The 27,862-nt window shown below is 34.3% G+C and overlaps 5 protein-coding genes across 7 annotated transcripts; 4 read left to right on the top strand and 1 right to left on the bottom strand.

The window, feature by feature from the left end:
• Positions 1 to 1,742: 1,742 nt before the first annotated feature.
• LOC110696143 lies at positions 1,743 to 3,254 on the top strand. The gene is made up of 3 exons (XM_021873433.1): positions 1,743 to 1,941; positions 2,094 to 2,299; positions 2,724 to 3,254. Exons 1-3 carry the CDS (start codon positions 1,843 to 1,845, stop codon positions 3,019 to 3,021), a joined length of 603 nt encoding a protein of 200 aa, XP_021729125.1. The 5' UTR covers positions 1,743 to 1,842; the 3' UTR covers positions 3,022 to 3,254.
• An 8,759-nt stretch (positions 3,255 to 12,013) lies between these two features.
• LOC110696142 lies at positions 12,014 to 16,347 on the top strand. Its single transcript, XM_021873432.1, has 3 exons — positions 12,014 to 12,187; positions 13,233 to 13,435; positions 15,782 to 16,347. Exons 1-3 carry the CDS (start codon positions 12,086 to 12,088, stop codon positions 16,080 to 16,082), a joined length of 606 nt encoding a protein of 201 aa, XP_021729124.1. The 5' UTR covers positions 12,014 to 12,085; the 3' UTR covers positions 16,083 to 16,347.
• An 863-nt stretch (positions 16,348 to 17,210) lies between these two features.
• LOC110696141 (titin homolog) lies at positions 17,211 to 22,261 on the top strand. Of its 3 annotated transcripts, none has more exons than XM_021873431.1 (5): positions 17,211 to 17,592; positions 19,315 to 19,378; positions 19,493 to 20,691; positions 20,843 to 21,633; positions 21,729 to 22,261. In XM_021873431.1, exons 3-5 carry the CDS (start codon positions 19,512 to 19,514, stop codon positions 22,071 to 22,073), a joined length of 2,316 nt encoding a protein of 771 aa, XP_021729123.1. In that variant the 5' UTR covers positions 17,211 to 17,592; positions 19,315 to 19,378; positions 19,493 to 19,511; the 3' UTR covers positions 22,074 to 22,261. The 3 variants fall into 3 exon arrangements, with proteins under 3 accessions (XP_021729123.1, XP_021729122.1, XP_021729120.1); XM_021873430.1 differs by lacking the exon at positions 17,211 to 17,592 and adding an exon at positions 18,956 to 19,156; XM_021873428.1 differs by lacking the exon at positions 17,211 to 17,592 and having other exon boundaries at positions 18,956 to 19,378.
• Positions 22,262 to 23,801: 1,540 nt separating this feature from the next.
• Positions 23,802 to 25,134, top strand: LOC110696211. The gene is made up of 2 exons (XM_021873496.1): positions 23,802 to 24,824; positions 24,973 to 25,134. Exons 1-2 carry the CDS (start codon positions 24,168 to 24,170, stop codon positions 25,048 to 25,050), a joined length of 735 nt encoding a protein of 244 aa, XP_021729188.1. The 5' UTR covers positions 23,802 to 24,167; the 3' UTR covers positions 25,051 to 25,134.
• A 743-nt stretch (positions 25,135 to 25,877) lies between these two features.
• Positions 25,878 to 27,405, bottom strand: LOC110696189 (protein RKD4-like). The gene is made up of 2 exons (XM_021873475.1): positions 26,851 to 27,405; positions 25,878 to 26,039 (listed from the first exon to the last, which is right to left on the bottom strand). The coding sequence occupies exons 1-2, from the start codon at positions 27,403 to 27,405 to the stop codon at positions 25,878 to 25,880; spliced, it is 717 nt and encodes a 238-aa protein (XP_021729167.1).
• Between the last annotated feature and the right edge of the window lie 457 nt (positions 27,406 to 27,862).

Below are 27,862 nucleotides of genomic sequence, written 5' to 3'. Positions count from 1 at the left end.
GGAGTGCCTATAAAAACCTGTTTAAGTCCTATTAACAAACTTTTTCGATAAATCTATACGAATTAATTATGCTTTTGAAATTCAACCAAAATATGTAATCCGTGTCTCTCTCCAACACCTTCCGATTTCTTTTTCATGATCTCTCTGCGCTTCCCTAGCCGCCACAACAAGTATGCCATCCATCCTCACCCAATAATGGCCATATGACTCGCTCATCACATAGCCAGTCCATGACCTCCTTTTTGCCTACATCTTTACCAATAAAATGTTCCTTTACCCTATAAAGTAAAAGTATGTTGTGAAAGTAAAGATAACATGGATCAAATCCAATCTAACCTGAACCCTAGTTATTTTGTGTGACTTCAAATCAAATTTTATAATCAAATTTTATCAAGACCATGTCCATTGAGTTTGATTTGAAATATTCAAACACTTAACTAGATCATTCAGTGGGCAGGGTATAGTGGGTCTAGGGTAAAATGGGTCTCAAATGAATCATAAAAACTATTACTTAAGGTGGTGTGTTAGTTAAAAATGTATGACGACCTTAAGTAATTACTACCTTTGATTTTTTTTTTTAGTCGCAACTTTGGAGTATTATTTGTGAGATATAAAATATTCTAAAGTTATAACTAATAAAAATCGATTGAAGGTAGTAATTGATTTAAGAGTAAGATGGTGTGTTAAAAGCAATGCTCCAAATTTATTAATTAGTGATGACTAGCTCCTTAATTTTAAGAATTTTTTTTGAATTCAAGTTAGACCTTCTTTTTAATACTTATTTCCAAAATAACAAGTACTTTCTCCAATTCATAATGATCTTCAATCACATTTCAGCAAAAATTATAAACATTGAATATTAAATTACTCTATAATAAGACAAAAACTAACGAACACCCTCGGACGTTAGATTAAAGAAATAAAATAATACAATATTAAGTTAAATTAACATTAATTAAACAAATTATGTGTGTTTTGTCAAGCATTTCAAACTTAATATTATTTTAATACCCTTAAACAGTCGACTCAATAGATAGGAGTATTAATTTTATATTGAAACCTTACTCTATACATACACTGTGTTAGTGGACGACTTTTCTCCCTTATGCCTCCTCCATCAATTATTGCAATAGCAAACATTTTTTTTTTTTTTTTTGAGTTTGCCCACCTGGTTCACCAGTACTCAGCTTTAAGCCTGCAATTACATCCAGATCCGACTCGCGTTGCACACCTTAGCTTATGGTGGATGAGTCTCCCAACAAGAGTTTTCAGTATTCGTGAGGCTTGAATTCGAGACCTTACCACTTGAGCCAACTCTTATTGGTGTAGCAAACGTATTTAGAATTTTAGATAAACCATAAATCATTAACCCTACTCAGTAGTCAGTACTACTCAATAGAGAATGCTTCAAAATGTACACACGTATAAATAGCACGACACGCAAAGCCTATAAAAACAAATAATTTTATGCATTGGATAAGGTCCAACACTCCAACGTTACATTTCCTATTTTAAGGAGTAATTTATTAATTTATTTTTTATAAACTTTTTTCTAGCCAAGTTGACACATGCATTGAGTAAATACAAAGTATTACTTAATTAATAATAATAAATTAATAATGTCGAGTCTTGAATTCAATTTTGTCGTCTAATAATAACGTGTCGGCTGGTCTTAGGAGTCTTCCTAAAATAGATTATTGCTATCTAATTAAGCTAGCTACTCATAATATAAATATCCTTTAACTCATTTCTCTATCCAATTCAATTGCAAACTATCTTATCACAAACATTTCGCAAAATCAAATTCTAAAGAGAGAAATTAAAATTGAAAATAGTTCAAAAATGTCACAAGAATACACTTATTGGGTACCTTTAAAAGCCCTTCTTCATGGTATACTCGCTATTGTGTTCAGTTTTACTGCTTACACCAAACGAGTCAAGGTAATTTTCAATCTTGTGTTTTTGTCAACCAAACAATATATTTTCTAAATTTTAATTTCAATGATATATAGTTTTACTTCGTGTTTGTGTATGCAGTACATGTCAATCAAACAAGCACTTAAATTAACTGGTTTCGTTGTTTTTGTAAGCAGAGTTATGAAGTGACCAGCTTTAATGGGTATTGCGCGTATCCAAGCAGTTCAGCTTTGTATTATGGTATAGTTGCTGCACTTGTTCTTCTGTTTGAGCAACTTACTATTACTTTCGGCATCAGATGCTTTTGCTGTCGACGTCGTGGAGTTCATTTTAACAGAAAATTTGCTGCTATTTTGGCAATGATATTCTTCATTCTTTCCTGGTATGTTACATTTCATTTATGCTTTAATATATAATAATCACATCGCTCATTGTATAGGTAGCTTAAATATTCTAAAAATGTGACAGCTAAATTTAAATGGCCTGAAATTATACATTACGGAGTACTACATTAGCAATTTTATGCGTATATTAAGGTGGTTATTAGAACCCAAAGGCTACACATACAATTGTTGTATGTGGTCCCTACATATAACCACAATTTGTTATGTTTTTATTGGCTAAAATTATGGGTCCAAGTTCCATTTAAATTCAATTTATATTTGACTCCTACTTTTCTTCCTTTTTTATGATGTGTCAAATTTCTAAGGACCGCATACAATGATTGTATGTGTATCAACTCCCGTTATTAGAATAGTCTTGTAGATTTTTAAAATATAAATTTTTTATCGATGTTATGAATGCAGGTGCGCATTTGTTATATCATTTATCGGATTGATATACACCGCGGTAGTCAACAGCCACAAATTTCTAGTAAAACATCACTCTCTAAACAATGGAGGCAGTTGCTTTATTGGCCAAGAGAATTTGTTCCTAGGGGCAGCAATTTGGTGCATAATTACCACAGTTTTAGGCCTAATCACTTACGGTTTTTGGGCGTGTAGTACTCATACAAAAAACACAACTAGTGAGCAAGCTAATTATGCACAAAGTGGTGTTGCAATGGGACAACCTCATGCACAATTACCAAAAGAACAATGTTGATTATATCAATGTTAGATAAAATTATTTGGTTGTTATGTTGTTGGTTGTATAAACCAAAAATTGATGGAATTGCAAGAAAAAAATAAAATAAAGTGTGCAATTCCTATGATTAGAAGGGTTTTTTTTAGAGTTTTTATGTAATTTTGAAAATTCTTTTATTTTATTTTGTTTAATTACATGCACGTGTGTATTGATATTTATTTGAATTCAAGAAGTTTATTGAAACGAATGAAGTATTATGTTGATTTGTATATATCAATGATCATAGTTGTATACACTGTGTATGTTTATGTAGTACGTGTATAAATCGTATAGTGGGTGTGATGTAAGTAGCCAAATGATTAAATTACCTAATAGGCTAATAGCAGCTAGCAAGTAATTAGGTGTTCTACTCTATGATTACACGCATTATAATAGTATAAATAAAGTTTAAGATTATTCTTATTGTTAAAGCATGTTCTAATCCAAGGACCAGCAACGCACTAGTCCAACAGTTCACAATATATAGCATATTACCATATTGCCCCTAGGTCTTCAACACTTCACAAGTCACAACTGCTGACCACCATCATCATCATCATGCAATTATCGCCGCCATCACTACCACACTCGCCAGAGCAATTAATTCTACAATCAATTGGTATTGTTATGGAGAATATGAAACTTAAATTAAAGGGAAAGAAAAGACAATAAGAGTCTGTTTTCATTGACTGAACTGAACTGAACTGAACTGAGCTGAGCTGAGCTGAACTGAGTTAAACTGAACTGAAAATAAACGAATGAGAACAGACCCTAAATAAACAATTATTACACTGATTTACTCGTAAATTGTCGATAAATTCCCAACTTAATATTAAAAAATGAAGTATATTAAATGCTTATATGCAGTCCTTAAGGTTACATATAGCATTACCCATTATAAATTACTTATACAAAAACAATAGCAAATAGGGGAAAAAATTAAATAATTAGTAGTAATATAAAAAAATAAAAATAAAAACCTAATACTAGTTCAGTTTAGAGAATGATGTTACTTTTCCCCAAACATCTTACAAAATACATCGTACACTATATCTGACTATTATTTCGGACAAAGATGGTAGTATATATGGACATTTGGGATGTGCAACATGCGTTTACGATGAATAACATTATGCATGCATTATCATTTAACAAGTTAACCTAAACTACTACTTCCTCCGTTCTATTAATATGGGACTTTTTGCACTATTCATCATTCTCGTTTGATCATATAATATGAGTTATACGTTAAGCAAAATATAGTCAAGTGGGATCTTGTTGGATTCGTCTTATATAAAACTTTCACAATATCAACTTTTTATAATTTTTACTCTTACCCAATTATAGATATTTAGCATATAAAATGTGTTTTGGGATGCGTAATTTCCTCCTTGTTGCAATATTAACAGAACGGATGAAGTATAAATTAGAACTGTCAAAAGTTGACCCAACCCGAAATACCAACTCAAACCCGATTATTAACCGACTCATTTGAACCCGAAAAATTAGTGACCCAAACCTGAATGGACCTGACCTGAAACCAACCCTAGACCCGAGTTGACCCGAGTATGTGAGACATGAACCCGAACATGAACTGGCCTGGAGATAACCCGAGCCGAATGTAACCCGTAAATTATTGACCTGAACCGAACCTAACTTGAACCGAAATTGATTCAAACCCGTTTTAACCTACCAAAACGCGAATTTAACCCGACTTGTTACTAACCTGACCTGAATTTAACCCGACCCGTTCATAACCCGACCTGAATTTAACCCAACGTGTTACAAAACCGACCCAAAATCAACCCGATTTGTTATTGACCTTACCCAAATTCAACCCGACTTGTTATTGACCTGACCCGAATTTTACCAAACCTATTACTAACCCGACCCAAAAATTCAACCCGATCTGTTACTAATTCGACTAGAAATTAACACGACTTGTTATTGACCTGACCTAAATTCAACCCAAATTGTTCCTGACCCGATTTCAAATCACCTTAGATGCAAGTTAGACCACCTTCTTATTGTTGATCAAAGCATTTGTCTAGGGAGACCAAGTCAATCCAGGCCAGCAAAAGAAATTAAAGGAGCATCATCAGCTCAAATTTAAGTGTTAAATATAGTATACATTTGTTGTATGATCAAATGAGATAATTATTTTTCTAAATTATAGACTATAGTTCCCTAGTATATTGTCATATATATTATATATAGTCAAAGGAAATAATTAGCTTGATAAAAATGATAATTATCTATTTATAGTTATATTAGTTGAACCCGAATATGACCTCACTTGGAAATGACACGACCTGATTGCAAATTATGGACTTGTACATAACGACTTGAATCCGAGAATGACCCGACTTGAAAATGACCCAACCTGATTATAACCCGCAAATTGTTGACTTGAACCAAACCTGACTTGAACCCGAGAATGACCCAACTTAAAATGACCCGGCCTGATTATAACCCGCAAATTTTTTACTTGAACCGAACCCGACTCAAACCCGAAAATAACCCGACTTGATTATAATCCGCAAATTATTTACTTGAACCGAACCCGACTCGAACCCAAGAATTACCCTAAACCGTTTTAACCCATGAAAACCCGAATTTAACCAGACATATTGTTCACCCGACCTGAATGTAACCCGACCTGTTACTAACCCGACCCAAACCCGATAAGAAGTATTACCTGACTAAAGCATGACCCAACCCAAACCTGACCCGCACAGGTTATGGAATTAATCCGAATTGACCCGACCCACTCTTACCGACCAAAACCCGACCCGTTTACCCGAATTGACATCTCTACCCAAAACCTCCAAAATTTCACAAAAAGCGTGGATATAGACTTCAATTTATGAATTTTTTACTTTTTTTTGCCCGGAAATAAAAATTGTCGAAATGTTTACCATGGTCTCTAATACCCTCCGGGAGTCCAATAGGATGGGTGGAACCATCCAATTTGCCTTTAAACGGCCAATTTATCGGTTTAAAACTTGCGCCGATTTCATTAACTCAAGTCTACCACAAACATTATTGACAACATATAATGATCATATATGGTTCCAAACGGAATTATATGGAACCGAGATGTATCCCCTATAATTTAAAGGTTTTTCGACGTCGAGCCCCGAAACATTCGAAATTTCTCAAAAAGCGTGGATATTAGCCTTCAATTTTAGAATTTTTTTACTTTTTTCGCCCGGATATAAAAATTGCCGAAGTATTTACCATCTCTGATATCCTCCGGGAGTCCAATTGGGTGGGTTGAACCATCCAATTTGCCTTTAAACGACCAATTTACCAGTTTACAACTTGCACCGATTTCATTAATTCAAGCCTACCACGAACATTTATTACAACAAATAATGATCATATATGGTTCCAAATGGCATGATATGCCCCCGAGAGTATCCTCTATAATCTAAAGGATTTTCAACACCGGGCCCCGAAACCTCCAAAATTTCTCAAAAAGCGTGAATATAGCCTAGAATTATGGAATTTTTTAAAACTTATTTTAGCCCAAAATAAATTTGCCGAAATGTCTACCATGGTCCCTAATACCCTCTGTGAGTCCAATTGGGAGGGTGGAACCATCCTATTTTGCCTTTAAACGGTCAATTTACCAGTTTACAACTTGCACCGAATTCATTAATTCAAGCCTATCACGAACTTATATGAACTAAAATAATAATCATGTATATGGTTCCAAAAGACATTATATGGCCCCGAGATGTATTACCTAAATTCTCAAGGCTTTTCGACACTGTGCCCCGAAATCTCCAAAATTTCTCAAAAAGCGTGGATATAAGCCTTTAATTTTGGAATTTTTTGGCCTTTTTCGCCCGGAAATAAAAATTGCCGAAATTTTTACCATGATCCCTAATACCCTCCAGGAGTCCAATTGGGTGGGTGGAACCATCCAAAATTCCTTTAAACGCCCAATTTATCGGTGTACAACTTGCGTCGATTTCATTAACTCAAGTCTATCAAAAACATTCATGACAACATAAAATGATTATATATGGTTCCAAATGGCATTATATGACCCCCGAGATGTATCCCCTATAATATAAAGGCTTTTCGACACCAAGCACCGAAACCTCTAAAATTTCTCAAAAAACGTGGATATTAGCCTTCAATTTTGAAATTTTTTTACTTTTTTTTCGCCCGAAAATAAAAATTGCCGAAATATTTACCATGATCCCTAATACCCTCCAGAAGTCCAATTGGGTGGGTCGAACCATTCTATTTGCCTTTAAACGGCCAATTGATTGGTTTACAACTTGCACCGATTTCATTAATTCAAGCATATCACGAACAATTATGACAACATATAATAATTATATATGTTTCCAAACGGCATTATATGACCATGGATGTGTCCCAAAAAATCTCGAGTCTTTTCGTCAACGGGCCCTGAATCCACCAGAATTTCTCAAAAAGAGTGGATACTAAACTTCAATTTTAAAATTTTTTGACTTTTTTCGCCCGGAAATAAAAATTTACAAAACGTTACCATGGTCCCTAATACCCTCCGAGAGTCCAATTGGATGGGTGAAACCATCAAATTTGCCTTTAAACGACCAGTTTACCAGTTTACAATTTGCACTGATATCATTAAATCAAGCCTACCACAAACATTTATGACAACAAATAATGATCATACATTGTTCCAAACGGCATTATATGACCCCGAAATATATCCCCTAGAATTTCAAGACTTTTCAACACTCGACCCCGAAACTTTCAAAAATTCTCGAAAAGTGTGGATATTACCTTCAATTATGGAATTTTTTGACTTTTTTTTGCCCGGAAACAAAAATTCCCGAAATGTTTACCATGATCCCTAATACCCTCTGAGAGTCCAATTGTGTGGGTGAAAGGTGGAACTATATATCCAATTTTCCTTTAAACGGCCAATTTACCGATTTACAACTTGCAGTGATTTCATTAACTCAAGCCTACCACGAACATCTATGACAACATATAATGACCATATATGGTTCCAAACAGAATTATTTAATTTGGCCCCCATATGTATTCCCCAAAATCTCAAGACTTTTCGACACCAACCCCTAAAACCTCCCAAATTTCTCAAAAGACATAGATATTAATTAACCTTCAATTTTGGAAAATTTTGACTTTTTTTTGCCCGAAAATAAAAATTGCCGAATTGTTTACCATGGTCCTTAATACCCTCCGGTAGTCCAATTGGGTGGGTGGAACCATCCAATTTGCCTTTAAACAACCAATTTACTGGTTTACAACTTGCACCGATTTTATTGACTCAAGCTAGCTTACCACGAACAATTATGACAACAAATAATGATCATATATGGTTCCAAATGATATTATATGACCCTGAGATGTATTCCTTACAATCTCAAGGCTTTTTGATACCGAGCCCCGAAACCTCCAAAATATCTCAAAAAGTGTGGATATAAGCCTTTATTTTTAGACTTTTTAGACTTTTTTCGTCCGGAAATAATAATTTCCGAAATGTTTACTATGGTACCTAATACCCTTCGGGAGTCCAATTAAGTGGATTCTACCATCTAATTTGCCTTTAAACGACCTATTTACCGGTTTATAACTTGCACCGATTTCATTAAATCAAGTCTACCACGAACGTTTATGACAACTTATAATGATCATATACAGTTCCAAAAGTCATTATATGACCCTGAGATGTATTACCTAAATTCTCAAGGCTTTTTGACACCGTGCTCCGAAACTTCCAAAATTTCTCAAAAAACGTGGATATAAGCCTTCAATTTTGGAATTATTTTGGCTTTTTTCGCCCGGAAATAAAAATTGCCCAAATTTTTATCATGATCCCTAATAACCTCTAGGAGTCCAATTGGGTAGGTTGACCTATCCAATTTGCCTTTAAACGACCAATTTACCAGTTTACAACTTGCATCGATTTCATTAAATCAAGCCTACCACGAACATTTTTGACAACATATAATGATCATAAATGGCTCCAAACGGCATTATATGACCCCGAGATGTATCCCATAGAATTTTAATACTTTTCAACACCGGGCCCTGAATCTTCCAAAATTTCTCAAAAAACGTGGATATTAGCCTTCAATATTAGAATTTTTTGACTTTTTATCGCCCGGAAATAAAAGTTGCTGAAATTTTTACCATGATCCCTAATATCCTCTGGGATTCCAATTGGGTTGGTGGAACCATCCAATTTGTCTTTAAACGACCAAATTACCGGTTTACAACTTGCCTGGATTTCATTAACCCAAGCATACTACGAACATTTATGACAACATATAAGATCATATATGGTTCCAAACGACATTATATGACCCCGAGATGTATCCCCTAAAATATCAAGACTTTTCTACACTGGTCCCCGAAACCTCCATAATTTTTCAAAAAACGTGGATATTAGCCTTCAATTTTGGAATTTTTTGACTTTTTTCGTCCGGAGATAAAAATTGTTGAAATGTTTACCATGGTGCCTAATACATTCCAAGATTCCAATTGGGTGGGTGCAACCTTCCAATTTGGCTTTAAACGGCCTATTTATCGGTTTATAACTTGCACTTATTTCATTAAATCAAGCCTTAGCCTCCACGAACATTTATGATTACATATAATGATCGTATATGGTTCCAAACGTCATTATATGACCCCGAGATGTATTCCCTAAAATCTCAAGGCTTTTTGACACCGACTCGAAACCTTCAAAACTTCTCAAAAAGCGTGGATATTAGCCTTCAATTTTGGAATTTTTAAAACTTTTTTTTTTAACGGAAATAAAAATTGCCAAAATGTTACCATGGTCCTTTATATCCTATGGGAGTCTAATTGGGCGTGTGAAACCATCCAATTTGCTGTTAAACGACCAATTTGCCGGTTTACAACTTTCACCGATTTACCGGTTTACAACGACCAATTTAATTAACTTGCACCGAACCCGACTTGAACCGAAATTGACCCTTACCCGTTTTATCCCCTCAAAACCCAAATTTGACCCGACTTGTTACTAACCTGACCTGAATTCAGCTAGACCCATTCCTAACCCGACCCGAATTTAATCCAACCTGTTAAAAACCCGACTCGAAATCATCCTGACTTGTTATTGACTAGACCCAAATTCAACCCGAATTGTTATTGGCCCGACCCAAATTTTACCAGAACTATTACTTACCCGACCCAAAAAATCAACCCGATCTGTTACTAACCCGACTCGAAATTAACACGACTTGTTATTGACCCGACCTAAATTCAACCCAAATTGTTCCTGACCCGTTTTCAAATCACCTTAAATGCAATTTAGACCACCTTATTATTGTTGATCAAAGCATTTTGTCTAGGGATACCAAGTCGGTCCAGGCCTGCAAAAGAAAGGAGCATCATCCTCTAATTTAAGAGTTAAATATAGTATATATTTGTTGTATGGTCAAAGGAGATAATTATCTTCCTAAATTATAGACTATAGTTCCCTAGTATATTGTCATATATATTAGGGGTGAGAAAAGTTTTGGGTACCCGGAATTGGAACCGAAACCGGCGGGTCCGGAACCGAAATTGGACCCGGTGGTTCCAATTTCGGGTAATAAATTCAGGACCGGTTATAACCAATTCCAATTCTCAACTTTTTGGAACCGGAACCGGTTGGGTACCCGGTTATCTAATATATGCTAAACTAAATAAATTTTAAATAATAAAAATATGTTGAATGCATCTAACTTGTAAATTAAAAAAAGTAATATTAATAGCTAACATCAATACAAATAGCTTCATGCATATAAAAATATAAATATTAAACCCTAAAAATAAACCTAACTAAAATAAGAATTATAATTTGTATTATATTTTAACAATTACATACATAAGTGGGTACCCAGAATCGGAACCGGTACCCGGCGGTTCCAATACCAATTTCTAAATTTTAGGACCCGGTTGAACAAATTCCAATTCCAGATCCAAATTTTAGGACCCGGTTCCGACCAATTCCAAGTTTGGGTCCTAAAATTTTGACCGAGTACCTAGTTTGCTCACCCCTAATATATATTATAGTGAAAGGAAATATTTAGCTTGATAAAAATGATAATTATCTATTTATATTTAGTTGAACCCGAGTATGACTTGACTTAGAAATGACCCGACCTGATTGTAACCTGCAAATTATTGACTTGAAGATAACGCGACTTGAATCCGAGAATGACCTGACTTAGAAATGGCCCAACCTGATTATAACCCGCAAATTATTGACTTGAACCGAACCCGACTTGGACCCGAGAATGACCCGACTTGAATTGACCTGACCTGATTATAATCCGTAAATTATTGACTTGAACCGAACCCGACTCAAACCCGATAATGACCTGATCTGCTTCTAACCCGCAAATTATTGACTTGAACGAACCCGACTCAAACCCGAGAATTACACTAATTAGTTTTAACCCGTGAAAACCCAAATTAAACCCGACCTATTGTTCACCCGATCCAAATATAACTTGACCTGCTATTAACCCGACTCAAACCCGATAAGAAGAATGACCCGACTCAAGCATGACCTAACCCAAACCCGACTCGCATCGGTTATGGAATTAATCCGAAATGACCTGACCCACTCTTACCCGACCTAAACTCAACCCGTTTACCCAAATTGACAACTCTACTATAAATTCATACGTGTCAAAGGATCAATCTAACCAAAAAGTTAAGCTGATGAATGAAGTAAAGGATCGTAATTGCTTGATTTTATTTATGACACATCCCACACTCAATTGATGATATAACGGACCCGTCCATTAAACAATAACCAACAACCCTAGGGAGATTGTGTGACAAATCATAAGTATAACCGTTATATTCTAACCAAGCTGATGTATACATTAATTAATTGTTTCATACTGTGTTGGCTCTTCCAGCTGTTATCTAAAATTAGTGATAGCTACTACGTATATATAAGTATCACACTCCCATATTTATACCATCCAACCAATTTATTTTAGATATTGTAGAAAGAGAGGAAAAAAAAAAAGTCCTATAAACGAAAATGGCCCAGAGAATTCGGGCAGTTTTGGTGCCTATTTTTGCATTTGTTCTTGGTATACTAGCTGTTGTTTTCAGCTTTCTTGCTTATGCCAAAAGAATTAAGGTGAGTATATTGTTACTGTGATTTTATTTTTATTTATCATTTTTTAAAAATTTTAATATTGATGCATAATTTATACATTATTGCATACTTTATTTAGTAATTTTTAGGTTTTTCTTACAGATATTCCACGTAATTATGTATGTAATTTGTGAAGTACATATTTTTCATTTATAATTCCTCGGATCACAAATTATAGATCAAATAGTTAAGTTGAGTATGATTATGAATTATGATGTATTCATAGTACTAGAACAATGTGATTTAAAATATCCACTCATCTATATTTTTGGAACTTTCATATTATCTATATCAAATTCATTCATTGAAAATAAAAATGTGTTCGATAACTAATCTTATTATCTACTAAAACTTTATTCTTTAGAAATGAATTGATCTGAAATGAACTGAATTAACTAAGTTATCGAGGGAGTAATTAGAATTTGTCGCGTACGGGTCAAGGAAGGTATGAAGGGATGTTCAACTGCCCAACCGGCCAACCAACCAAACCAATTAAGGTTGAGGCCCAATAATTGATGAGAAACCCCTATAAATTAAATTCTCACGACAACTTCATAATTGAATGTGGCACTGAGCTTAGATTAGAGCCCTAGATGCGATTGGCCCATGATTTGACTAAATGTGATTTTTTAAAAGTTTTGTAGGCAACAAATTACAAATTAACAATCATAATATAATACGGAGTACTCCATATGATAATTCTCGGGTCAAAATTAATTAATACACAACTAGTACGGAGTATAATTGGAAGTTTTAATTTGAACCACTTTTTGTACTAATTATTGTTTAATGGAATAATACTTTGTTTAAATTTATAGCTAAAATAAGGTTTTCAAAATGTACATGTAGAACAGATGGACCATGGACGTACACATGTAATTTAACGTGTGATTTTCTCATAATTGTCTATAACACGCAATATTATCATCAATTCATGATTAATTATACATAACAGATGAAGTAAAATTATAATTGATTGCGATTTGTACGCCCGTTGTTAACTAGTCTTTGTTCGGGTGGGCTGCAGGCAGATGATGTAGGTCCGAAAGTAAATGGGGCATGCGTATATCCAAACACAGGAGCATGTGCACTTGGTATAACTGCTGCTGCACTTCTTTTGGCTGAACAAACTCTAATTAGTGCTGCTATCAGCTGCTTTTGCTGTTGTGGTTTACGCATTTCTTCTACTTGTTCTGCTATTACTTCTCTTATTCTCTTTGTCATTTCCTGGTATGTCTCACAACCTCTGCATTTCTACCCCTTTTACCTTCGATAATATCTGTTAGATTTTATGAAACTCCTCAGATTGGAGTGTATTCCATTAATCAATATATATAGGGTTACAATCATGAGTCCTAATCATGTTAGGAAATCTCAAGAGATAATTACAGAATATATACAATATATATCCTACTATAACAGAATACAAAGAATATTTATCCTATATTCTATCACACCCCCACAGTCGTAGCGGGAGGAGGACGTACGCTAAGACTGGATCTGAAATCCACAAATAGTTGTCGAGGTAGGCCTTTCGTGAAAATGTCTGCAAACTGGTACCGTGAAGGAACGTGTAAGACTCGTACATGCCCCAACGCCACCTTTTATCGAACGAAATGAATGTCCATTTCGACGTGCTTGGTGCGTTGATGCTGTACGGGATTATGAGATAAATAAATTGCACTGACATTATCACAATAGACAAGAGTAGCCTGCCGGAGAGGACAATGTAGCTCTAAAAGAAGATTACGGAGCCAACAAGCCTCGGAAACAACATTTGCGACGCCTATGTATTCTGCCTCCGCACTTGACCTAGACAGAGTTGGTTGACGCTTAGACGACCAAGAAATAAGATTGTCACCCAAAAAGCAACAATAGCCGGAAGTAGAGCGACGAGTGTCAGGACACCCGCCCCAATCTGCGTCTGTATAAGTAATCAAGTTCGACGGAGGTGAAGGATATAAATGTAACCCATGATCAATGGTACCCTGAATGTATCGCAGAATCCGTTTCAATGCATCATAATGAGCCTCTCTGGGATCATGCATAAATAGACAGACCTGTTGAACTGCATAAGCTATATCAGGGCGAGTAAAAGCGAGGTACTGTAATGCACCTGCAAGACTGCGATAGAGTGTCGGGTCATGAAACCTAGGTCCAGCATCTGCGATGAGCTTTGATTGAGTGTCCACTGGCGTCTGCGCAGGTTTACAACTGCTCATACCTGCACGCTCAAGAATTTCCTGTGCATATTTTTTCTTTGACATAAACAAGAATGAAGGAGTACGAGTAACAGAAATACCCAGAAAATAATTCAGAGGACCTAAGTCAGTCATTGGAAACCCTTTCTATAAGTGAGATATGATGTTCTTACCAATTTATCTGAGGATGTAACCAACACAATATCATCAACATATAGAAGTAAATATGCCGTGTCTTTCCCATGTCGGAAAATAAATAATGGTGTGTCCATTTTTGCAATAACAAACCCCATCTGCAAAAGATAATTAGCAAATCGCTGGTACCAAGCTCTCGGAGCTTGCTTGAGGCCATATAAAGCCTTGTGAAGTCTGCAAACATAACCTGGAAATCGCTTATCAACAAAACCAGGGGGTTGATGCATATAAACACACTCATTCAAATCACCACGTAAAAAGACATTTTTAACATCAAGTTGATGAATAGACCACCGACGAGCCATAGCCAGACTCAACACTGTTCGAATAGTAGCCGGTTTAAAAACCGGACTAAACGTCTCATCACAGTCAACACCTTGAATCTGAGACCTGCCATCACAAACTAAGCGAGCTTTGTGTCTTTCAAGATCACCATTAGCTTTCAATTTATGACGATGTAACCACATACAATTAACAATATTCACCCCCGTAGGCCTAGGAACCAATTCCCATGTCTCCGCTTCAATTAAAGCACTATATTCATCACGCATCGCATCATTCCAATTTGGATCGGAAAGGGCTTGTTTGTGATTTTTTGGAAGCGGGGAACAAATGATGGCGGATAAAAAATTGCGGAAGTTAGATCGAAACCTAAAGCTCTGATACCATGTTAGATTTTATGAAACTCCTCAGATTGGAGTGTATTCCATTAATCAATATATATAGGGTTACAATCATGAGTCCTAATCATGTTAGGAAATCTCAAGAGATAATTACAGAATATATACAATATATATCCTACTATAACAGAATACAAAGAATATTTATCCTATATTCTATCAATATCTAAGTACCTACATATATTCACTCTGTCTAGCATTAACAGTCACGTCATCATTATATTTGATGTATGCTTTGAATTACTAATGTGACAAGTGACAAGACTGACAACTAAGCCTGAATAAAATAATACGGTATAAAAATTGGGTTGTTATAAAAAATTATGGAACTATAAAATGTGGTCCGGAAGTCAATTTATACAACGATTGTGCCACTTAAAATATATATCAACCCTTAGCTTGTGTTATACAACTTGACGTTTAAAAAGGGTATTAGGAGATTTTGACGAATGTGGCCTACTACTTAAAATATAATCCTTGGCTTTGTTGTTTTGATGCAGGGTAACATTTGTGATAGCATTTTTGGGATTACTATACACAGCCATCCACAATAACATAAGTTATCTAGCAAAAATTCAATCTGAAGACAATAATCACATTTGCAAAGTTGGTAAAGAAGATTTGTTCCTTGGTGCTGCACTTTGGTGTGTAATTACCATTGTTTTAGGACTAATCTCTTACGCTTTCTGGGTGTGTGGCGCTGCTAATAACACGAACAATAATTACGCTAGCTCGGCTAATTATAAGCAGGGTGTTGCAATGGGACGACCTCATACACAGCTATCAAAGGAACAATATTGATTTTGTGATATTGCTTGGTTACATGTATACTATATATAAAAATGATGTATTGTTATTAATTGATTTGAGATTAAGCATTGCAAGAAAAAAAAAATTGGTTGATTCATTTTGGAATTAAAGTTTGATGTGATCTTTGAAGATTGTCTTTGGAATTATCAAGAAAAAAAATGGTTAATTCATTTCAAAAGTATACATTGTAGTGTAAGTCTTAGAAGATTTGTGCGTTGTTACGCGTACATAGTTATATAGATGTTATTTTGATAAATGGTACTTTGTTTACTCCCACCGTTGCTATATAAATTATCACTCATTTCGTTATAGTTTTGTTTGGTTAATATTTAATCATGATATACGTGGGGATGGAGTTAGTGATGGACCTATTAGCAACTCCTCTTCTTGTTCATGTCCAAGTAACTACCAACTTGCCTTTTCAAATAGTTGTATTGCTCGTAGTCAGCAAAATGATGTTATGAAAATGATTGTGCAAAGGAATTATTTTTCCATGTTCCATAATAATTGGGTATTTCGATTTCTATTTCTATATTCACTAAACCCAACAAATTAAAGGAGAAAATATAAAAGAAAAGAAAAGAATTTCCCCCTTTCTTGCTCCATACGACCATACATACATACCCCCCTCCCCCATATTACATTTTATAGGGTGCACCAAAATGTGGATCTCTACAAAGAATGTCAATCCCAATCAATTTTAATTTGGACCCACAATAATGTTATGGGAGGAGGGTCCAAGTTTTATCTTAATTGAAGTTATCTACTTTTAGTAAGACCCAAAAAATAAAGCGAGGAATGTATCAAGTGGTTATAGCTTCTCTCTCGATTTTACGAAATTATGAGATTGATTCTTACCTCTGTTGAGAGATTACACGCAACATTACAATTTGTTGATTTTGTTGTTCACACTCAAATTTATCACGTTGATAAACAAAATTCGTTTATCAAGTGGTAAAATTGTAAATAAATCAATAAAAATGTCTAATCGACATGATATTTTTCGTAATTATATCAACAACTATGTGATTTTGTAACCTTTATTTAGTATTGTTGATATATTTGTAGATTTGCCATTAATTTATTTAGATGATAAACTTGTATTTTTCCGGGGCACATTTTCCCCAAAAGACCCTTGAGAGCTCTCAAAGTGTCAATTATCACCCCACTACTTTCCTAAAGTTACCCTATTTTTTTCATTTCCCCCCTTTAACCCTTTTTCCGATATTTTTTCCCCGATTTTTACCCTAATAAAATACATTTTGTCTTAAACAAAATTGTCAAAATTAAGCTTATTACTCATAGGTTGAATTCCAAAAAAAATAAAAATAACAATAAAAAAATGTTATCATCGCATTTTCACAAACTGTTTAGTTTTAAGCCCTATAATTGGATTGAAACAATTCACAAAAAGATGGAAAATCTCCGATTTTTCAAAGATCAATTCAGACTGTATATTTGGATTGAGTTTAAACCCTAAAGTCAGTTCCTATCGTATAAGGTACTCGTACTTCATTCTCTCCATTTCTATATTCTATGTATACTTTAGTTTTATTTTATTTTAATAAGAAGAAAAAAAAAATTGAATGATGACATTTACAAGTGTAGTACTATTGTCTATACTCCCAAGGGGAGATCTTGAATAATTAGAAGAATTTCAATTACTATTTAAACTCATTATTTTGGAATTATGGGATTAAATTATTCCTTTAATTATTATGATTTGTGTTACTTTTGCCTAACAAGTTCCTGCTTTACAGGTCTCATTACCAAAGTTGAAGCCTTTTTTCCAATTTTTATTTTTCATTTTTTATTTTTACCTTTGTGTGTAGGACCAATGAATCCTTGAGTTTCTTAGGTGGACTCATCATATTATTGATAATTATAAAATTGAAAATGATGGGTTTTCAATTTCATTGCTTGATCTTATTTCCTACATAATATGCTCTTCATTGACTGTTGTTGCTTTCTTGGACCATATACATGTACAAATACCATGTAATAGCATTAGATAATTTATTTTAATTAGTGTTTATGTGCTAATCTTGTTGCTAATGGCTCTACTTATTTGACTAATTTGTGTTTTTTAATGGGATTTTTATGCTACGTTGCAACATTTTAGGTAGTATTTTTTTTTATGTGATTATGGAGTTTAAAGGGTTTTGGTGAATTTTTACTGAACTTTGTGGTCCATCTATTTTGACTAGTTTTTAGCAAATTTATGTGGTTTCAATTGGATTACAAGTAGTGCATTGAAGTTGGATGTTTGGGGTTTTAGATGTTGGTGAATGGTGGGTGAATGTTATAATCAACTTTTTTTTACCTAGTATTGGAAATTCTTACACATAACACCCCCAACTTCAAAGGTGTTTCTTACTTTAAAGGTGTCTAGGAAAAAAAAGGGCAATTTGGGAACAGAAAAGAAGGGAAATAAGCTACCAAAGATTGCAAATTCTTGTGATTATGCCTTAATTTGTTTGGACTTTGGAGTTATATTCTTATATGATTAGGTTAATTACATTGTGTAAAATTAAGCCAAGAGATGATATAGGTGGAGCCATATCCACTCCAGTTGTAATTTAACAAGACGGTCGGATATGCATGATGGAGAAAAATGTCATCTTATTCATTGTTATTCCTAGTTAAGGTGGTCTCATTTGAAGATAATATTGAACTAAAACAAATGGAGATGATCCTAATTAAATTAAGCTAAGAAATACTAGTACTTTAAAGAAGTCCAAATGTAGGTTGTTACAAGTCTTATACAGTAGTAAGTAGAGATAAGATATTAATAAACAAAAAGATCCCTTGATTTTGTGGCCATGTATTGTCTATTTAATTAAAGAGTCATGACACTCTGGAAAATGTACCAAAATTTGCAAGTGTGTTAGTGTGTACCCTTTTTTATTTTCTCTTTTTTCTTTCTCCTTTCACACTCAATTTTCTCCTATAACAAATAATGGTGACAAAAACCCAGGAATCTAGTGCCTTTTAACTCCTGAAAAGCCCAGGTTTTTAGAGCTGTAAGAGAATGAAATATAATGTGGGGATCAAAAAATTAAAAGGTACTCAAAATGAAAGGAAAAATAAAGCAGCAAATTGGGTTTAAAAAGTATTAAACTTTCACTGAATTCCAGGACAAAACTATCATGTTCTTTTCCACTCATAATCTGTCATTTCTGTTAAAGTTTTCTGTAACTAATTTTTGGTAATTTAATGTCAGATGATACTTGTTAAGTACTGAGATACCCTGCATCACAGTTGAAGCAATTAGTCCTTCGTTCCTTGTAAGTTTTCTTTTTACATTTCTTATGCATTTTTTCAATTTTTATGTTGTTAGTTTGCTGTCAAATTTATGATCTTATGAAAAAATATTGGTGTTGTTTTGTTGAATTTTGAAGGTGTTGAGGCGAATTCTTGATGATGGAAGAGAAGGGTGTGTCAAAATCATGTGATTTTGTGTCTGAAGTTAGAGATGATAGTTTATGTGCAATGTACTTTGGTATATCTTGTGCCTTTTATGCTCTTAAGAAGTTGTCAAGTGAAAAACTGGATGATGAAATGAGGGAAAAGATGCTGCAAGGGAGTGTTAATCTGTTAGGATTGTTGGTGTGGAGGAGAGTGCAGGAGGGTGAGGAATCGAAGAGGATCGAAAAACATGAGCTTCATCGTAAGCTTGAGGCTGCTGAGAGGGAGATCATGGAGTTGAAAAGAGCAAGAAGTGAGGATGCTAAAGCTAATGATAAAGTTGCTAGTATATATGCTGCACAAGAGCAAGGCTGGTTTGGTGAAAGGAGGCGGCTTAGGCATCAGGTTGAGAGTCTTTTGAATGATTTACGAATTCTTGATAAACGAAAGAATGAAGCTATTGCTGATTTGGATAGGAAGCTTGGGGAGATGGAAGTTTTGGTTAAGTCTAAGGAGAAGGTGTTGGAGGAAGACGAGAAGAAGAGGAACGAGTTGGAAGAGCAATTGAAGTCTGCTGAGGCTGTTATAGAGGAATTGAGAGAGACTAATAAGAATAAAGCTCAAGATCATTCGTCTGAGCTGTTGAAGCATAAGACGGCTTTCATTGAGCTTGTGTCTAACCAAAGGCAGCTAGAAGCTGAGTTGAGTAGGACGCTTAGGCAAGTGGAAGGTGCTAAGCAGCAACTTGAATGTCTGTTCGATGAAAAGGAAGAGGCGGTGTTGATGGTAGAAGAGTTAGCAGTGGAGCTTCAGAAAACGCGCAAAGAATCAGAGCAAAAAGATAAGATTTTATCAGCACTGATGAGGAGAATAAAGGTGGACTCACCTGAGATTCTGAAAGAGGTCAAGCTATTGAAACCCAAAAGGAAAATTGGTGAAAGAAAAACAGAAAGGTTGGGAAGTTTTCCTAGTTCAAGAAGTGAAAGACACACATTGAGAAATTTGCTGTCAAGGCAAGTCAGTTCGAAACTGTTAGAGGCTTTTCCGGCTGATGGGAATAGAGAAGGGAGCACCAAATCAGAGCTACGCAAGGCGGTTTTTGATGAATTGGATGCTGAAATGAGAAAAGAAATTGAAGATAGTTATTCTGCACAGACTGAAAAAAGATTTCCTGAAGAACATACTGAGTTTCGTAAGTTTTACATTTTAACATCTTTCTTTTCATCTGTAATTTGCTTATCTGAACTTATTTTCCTTAACTTTTTAAGCTGTAGAGAACAATGTTTGTAAATTTTCATGTTTGTTATTGATCTTGAGTTATGTTGTTGCTGTTGGACTGTCAGATGAAGCAACGCGATTGGATGAATGGGTTCATGCTGAGGCAGAAAAGTATCATAATGCAGTTGAGCAGAGGCATCAGCTAGAGTTAGATGCTTTGGAAGAGCAAATACGGATGAAGGAAGATAAACTAGAAGCCTGCCGATGGAAGCTATTGAGTGCAGAAGTAGAGTCAAAGAGGTTGCAGTCGAAAACAGAAGACTATAATCAAGAATTGTCCCAACTCCGGGATGATAACTTGAGATTGGAGTCCTTGTTGGCAGACCGAGAAGTAGAGCTTAAAACTTTGAAGGATCAGGTTTCAATGCAATTGAGCAAATTGAGTGTTCAAAAGGCAAGAAAACATTCATCTAGGAGTAATCTTTCGATAGATGATGATAATGGCTGGTCTAAGTTTAAATTCACAAAGAAAAAACCAGATGAGAAGGACCAAGAACCAAAGATGAGTGTGGTGGAAGAAGAGACTAAGAAACCAGTGGAACGAGACTCTTCATCGAAACATACCTCTTCAACCTCTTTCTCCTCCACTGAAGACATTGAAGAGAAACACATTCTAGAAGCAAAAGTGTGCTTGAACAAGGTTAATGCATCTCCTTGGAAAGTAGATCTTCATGCCTTGGGAGTTACTTACAAGATCAAGCGGCTAAACCAGCAGCTGCTCATGCTTGAAAGATTAACAGGAAATCAAGAAAGCAATGAATTTAAGAGTTTTAATACGCTGCTTTCTTTGCTTAAAAAGCAAGTGAGTAGATATCAATCCCTTCAAGAGAAGACCGATGACCTTAGCAAGCGAATGGTAAGCTTCATACATATCTTGTGCATAATGCAGACTGACAGCATTTTAAGTACTATACTGTATTTGCTTAACCATTTTCCTGTTGTTATTTTCAGGAAGATAAGGATTTAAACTTGAAACAAAGAGTATCAAGTTCCAAGAGAACAAAAGAGGAAACAAAGAAGCTTGAGCACTTCCTCGAGGAAACATTTCAATTACAGAGATTTATAGTCGCGACAGGGCAAAAACTGATGGAAGTACAGTCCAAGATTGCTGCTGGATTTGTTGCTGGGATCACGAGTGAGCTTGACGGGCCTGATAATTTTGATATGAAGCGATTTGGTGATACAATGCAGTGTCTCTTTAAGGATGTTCAAAGGGGTCTTGAGGTCAGGATGTCTCGGCTTATTGGTGATCTTGAAGGCACATTAGCTTATGAGGGAATTCATTTTCTGAAGTAATGACTTCAGAATCTGACAAAAACAATCTCAGGGTTTTTAGCTTAATATGAAAAACATTGAATGTATATTCTTTCAATCAATTGATGCAACAAGAAAAGAAGCCTTATGTTCTTATGCGACTTTGTACATAAACAGCTATCCAAAATAATACAGTATACTGAATAAAAATATACTTCTGCGTTTGTTTTATACTGCTGCAGATCAGATATTTGGAGAATCTAGTTATTCAGCTGTATTTTGGTAGTTTTCAGAACATTCTTTGCAGAACTTGTTTTGGATTTGTCAGCTGTATCAGTCATAGTTAGTGCAGATGATAAATCAGGTGTCTACATCTCATTATGATATCAATTCGTGGTCGGAAACAGAACACCAATATGCAAGTATGATCCTGTTTTTGTGGATTAAAATTATCAAAATGTGTGAAAGTAATTTCAGTTGAAAGGACCATCTGGTTTTCCTGAGATCCTAATGTCACTGGTATCATTCTCTAACGAGTTAATGTCATTTTAGAAAAAAGGCATGGTCGCTATTCTAAAATAAGTTCACTTAACTAACTTTTTTCCTTTCATATTATCCGTCACTTAAAATATCTAACGTGCTAATTGCACCAAAAAAAAAAAACACACACACTGATATTTGTAGTAGTCGTAAATCAATGGTGTAAAACATGACCCAATTGACAAAAAATGCTAAGATTATAATAATTTGTAATCAACAATCATAAAGCATAGATAAAATGTCATTAGAAGTAAGAAAATTTAGAGGATATGTTTCTCTGCTATTGTACAACCAGCATTTGTAGCTGAATTGATTTCTCTGAAAAATGTAGGTAGATTTGTTTGAATTTTTTAGGCAAAATCTTTTATGACCGTTGATATGATATTGAATTTACAGCTTCAAAAAAACATCTGGACCTATCTTGAGTATCTTCATACATAAAGAGGTTTATTCGTACAAAACCTTGAATTTTCTGATTTGTCTTTATTAAAATATTTTCACATGGTCGGCCCTTCAAAGATATGAACTGAAACTCATTAATTTAGTAAATCTAATTTAATTTAAATTTGACAAGTAAAATTTCCAATGATTTTCTAAAAGTCGAGTTATTTTTAGTCCGTTACATTTATAGAAATAAGCTTAGGTCAAACCCAAATTTTAAAAAATGATTTTGACGCTCCAAATATTGATTTTGACAGTACATTTTGTCGTAAGAACACGTGTTTATACTCTATTTAAAAAGAGGAGTGTCATAATCAATTTTTCATACACCCATACACAACTCTTTTAAGTACTGCTTTTACCAATTTTCATATTTTGTAAGCAATTATATTGTAATGGATTTGTCATACCATGTGATATGACAAGCTTAAACTTGTGAACCTCAAAATATTTTATCTATTTTTTCAAGCCTTTTACTTACAATCAGGGTTTCTAAATGAAGCATAATGTTTCTAATCATCATGATGTTAAAGTGAGAGAAAAAAGGAACAACTAACTCCATTTTCATCTAATCATGCCTTGAATCCACCAATAAGAATTTAGAAATAACTAACAACTTCAACGTCTAAAATGTGACCGTTGATAGCATTCCCTCTAAAAATTGAAACATTACATTCCTTTTATGACCATATAAAACATTAAATATAAATATTTAAACGTTATTAAATATTAGCCGTACTATATGGTCCAAATGCCTTATTTATTGCATAAAATTTGCTAATACTTGATATTCCTCGTGAGTTATATAGCGCTAGGAGCGTTTTCTAATTCCTAACTCTTTTCCTTTTCACATTCCTCTCATCTATGAATGTATTATCATGTATTTCTATATATACCTAACTTTAAATCTTTAACTACCATACTTCTCATACATCTTTCTCCGTTACTACCACCCTCCTTCCTTTTCTTAACAAAACCCGGTTTTTACTAAACAATCTTGAACAACATGTGTTATTGGTACGTATAGTGAGGTAACAAGTTCAATTCTCATATATTTTAAATAAGAATTGAATGGAACGAGTCTGCCTGGCACAGAATTACATGCATTGTTGTGTATGAGTTGTAAACTTGTTCTTTTGGATCTTTTTATGAAGTATGGGGCCTAAATTAGGTGATCAACTAGCTTCCACACCACCAAAGCTATCTCTCACAAACCTCCCAAGTTTGAAGGGAATCGCGCCGGAGTCACCATGGACTTTGACACCACCGTTGCACCCCATGGCATCCATTCCCTTCAAGTGGGAGGAAGCACCCGGAAAGCCCAGGTTTACCAACAGTTCAAGCCCATGTAAGAAGCCCAAGAGTGTTAGATGCTTAGAACTTCCTCCTAGGATGTTGGTTGAGGGCCTTGAGGCTAAAGTGGCCCATATGCCTTCCTCCCCAACTGCGGTTTTAGATGGGCCTAGTTTGGGCCGATCTTTGTCTCAAAGGTTCTGCTTTGAAGGCCCAATTCTTAATGCTAGTCCTGTATTGGGCTTGAATGTAAAAGAAAATAGTGTAATGGGTCAAGGGAAGAGTAAGAAGAAAGATGTGAAAAGACAAATTGGGCCTTGGAAGAGGTGGGCCAGTGGTAATGGTACGAAGTGGAATCAAAAGCTTTACAAGGGTAATTCTGGCATTTCACCTTGGAGTGATAGTATTGAGGGGAGTGATGTTATGAATGAGAAGGATATTGAGGTGAAAGTAACAAGATTTAGAAGGCGATCAAAAAGAAGTCTACACAAATTATCAAATACAAGCTCTCGTGTATTTGTAAGTCCAAATTCTTACCTTACCACAAATCATTTCAATTTTTTTTGTTATTATTTGTATTAATATTTTGCACTAATAAGTACTAAGTATATTATTTGTATCTAATAGTCTAATATGGAGTATGATTCTTTTTAAAAAAAAATTGTAGGAAAACATCCTTGAATGCCTTAAGCAAATAGTGGTACGGCGGCGCAAAGAGGAGAAGCAAAGATATGAAGCATCATAGATTTTAGATTATGCATAGCTTTCTTATAATGTATCCTTTGCGTTAAATTGTATAAAATGATATATCAAATACAACAATGGATTATTGCACCTATTATATCATTAGTATGTTATGTCAAGAACACTGAACACACCTACACGTACAAAAACAAAGGTCATTGTTTAAACTTTCATTGTGTTGAAACCCATTGTAGCCCACTTGTGAGTGTCCCACATTGGAGAAAGAGGAGAGGTGGGTCCACTTTATAAGGTAGAGGAGTTACTCCTACTATTGCCAATTGGTTTTAGTATGGAAGCTCCAATGCCTTGTTTGTGAACCAAACTCTCCTCCTCCTTGTTTGGGTTACCCAGGCCCATTTCATATTGTTTCAAAATTAGTATTTTAACTTTACAACCCTAGCCCAATACAAAACTATGACGTTTAATTAACTTCAAATTGAGCTCATTTGGAGTGTGTTTTTGTGAGATCGATGAGATCGAATTGTTAATACTAGATCGGTCTTCTAATTCAGAATTCTTTACATCATAATATCATAACAAGAGAAGGTAAAAAGGAAATGCAAATGTTTAAGCTAAGTAGTTTACCAAAGATAGTAAACTGTTACATTTACTACTATGTGACAAGCTACAAGGTTACATACTGCCAATGAAAATGTCAAGCTTCAGCTACAAACTTGTAAGTTGTAACCTCAAAAAAAGACATTAGACTAATACTAAATCTAATTCTAACACCAAAATATACTTCCCCCTAATCTAGTCTACACACTAGATTACGTCAGTTAATTAAATCACATCAAAATATCATGACACTTTAGTTAATCATATGTATCAAACATAGTTTAAAGCTAAGGCCCTCCTTTTCTTGTAATTGGCCTTGAAACATTGTTGCCTTAGCCTCTTTGTTTCCTCCGTTAATTCAAATTCGGCCATAAATTGAAGTTTCCTCTTGTCCTCCTCTAAACGCTCCACCATTTTCACCATGCCTTGCTCCTACACGTATATATACATCATATATAATATCATTATTAGATTCAAAATAAAACCACACTCTTTATAAGACCGGAAAAGGGATAAATATGCACAAAAAGTCAAAAACATATCAATGGACACAAGTAAATTTCTAGTTTTGAATACAATACATTGAAATTATACCAAGATCTATAGACTATAGCTTTATACTTCGTAAACAAACTATCTAACAATTCACAAACTTAGCAAATTCAATTTTTTTATGGTAAAATTAGAATCTAGCTATCAACTATATATAATTTCTGCAATTTATTAAATATAAATAACGAAATAATGATTGATCAAATCTACTATAGTAGATATTGATGCTAGGCAAAAATATAAATACACTTCCCCAAAATCACAGCTATACACCTATACTCAATCACACGCAGCAAAGAAATAAAAAATACTGTAAAAAAAATATATATATCTACATCTAAGTTTTCATGTTCATGAAGCATTAAATTATAGGGACAAGTGACAACCAATAACGTTACGTACACTTTAAAGTGTAATTGTATGTAAATCATTTTATTTATTTTATTTTTCTTGTTGGGATTTACAGTATGAAGATGCAATTTTTGTATTTATGCAAATTAAATTTGAATAAATCATCAATGACTCATACTAATTGCATAATATTAACAATCACAAATTAAAAAGAAGGTGTTTATATATCTTCTTTTTTCATTCATAAATCATAATCAAGTTTTTTTATTTAGCCTAAAAGTAAATAATATTGAATTATGTATAACAAGAATAATAAAAAACATGCATATATACGACGTACCTTGACACTATTGATGAGAGCTTCCAAGCTTTTGATTTTCCTATGAGGCCATCTTTTAATATTTAACTCTCTACACCTCTTCTTCAATACTGTTAACCCTACATTCAACTCTTTAGCTGCCTTACTAATTGGCAAATCAAAATACTTCCTTATTTCTTCGTACCCAATCGATTCGATCTTTGTCATTTTATTTTTCCTAATTTCATCATTTTGATCACAACTATCTTCACCAACAATAATATTCTCATTTTTCACTAATTTGTTACCTTGTTTTTGCATTGTGTCCAAAGTTTGATTGTCGTACACACTAGCCGTGAGTACAAATTGAGTATCATTGAAACGAGGTTGATTCGAGTTTTCGATAATTGAGGCAAGTGATGGTACCAAAGGAGGAAGTTGGCTAAGAGGTTTCCATGCATCTTCTTCACATAGAGGAGGGCATTCATCCCATAATTGAAAATCATCACCTAAATATTCTAAGTTGTTTAGTGATTCATTATTGGTGAAAGGATAATCAAGAAGATAATCCTGAAATTCTGTATCAAATTGTGGCATTGTTGGTAGTAACGATTCTTCAAATAATGACCTGCATTTAAATTAAATTCAAACCTATATTAGGTTAATAACAAAATTATATTAAACTCTCGTGAATATATTCTTACAACAAACTATATATATATATATATATATATATATATATATATATATATATATATATATATATATATATATATATATATATATATTGTAATTTAAACTAGTAACACGTTAAACTAAAATAGTAATCAACTCGAGTATTTAACACACTCATTTTATGTTACGTACGTACCTTTGTTGCACGAAACTATCTTCGAAAAGGTGCCAGCAATTTTGAAGGTCGTAGCATTGAATCTCCATCTTAGGAAAATTATTAGTAGCAATTTCCATGATGATTGGAGAAAATGATCGAGTATAAAGAGAGTGATGAGAAAAGTAGGGAAATGTGTATTTTTTTGCAAAGATAAATAGAAGT

This window comes from Chenopodium quinoa, unplaced genomic scaffold (genome assembly GCF_001683475.1).
Source record: "Chenopodium quinoa cultivar QQ74 unplaced genomic scaffold, ASM168347v1, whole genome shotgun sequence".
NCBI lineage: Eukaryota > Viridiplantae > Streptophyta > Magnoliopsida > Caryophyllales > Amaranthaceae > Chenopodium > Chenopodium quinoa.
Note: the sequence above shows the minus strand (reverse complement) of the source record. Positions and strands in the feature narration are given on the sequence as shown.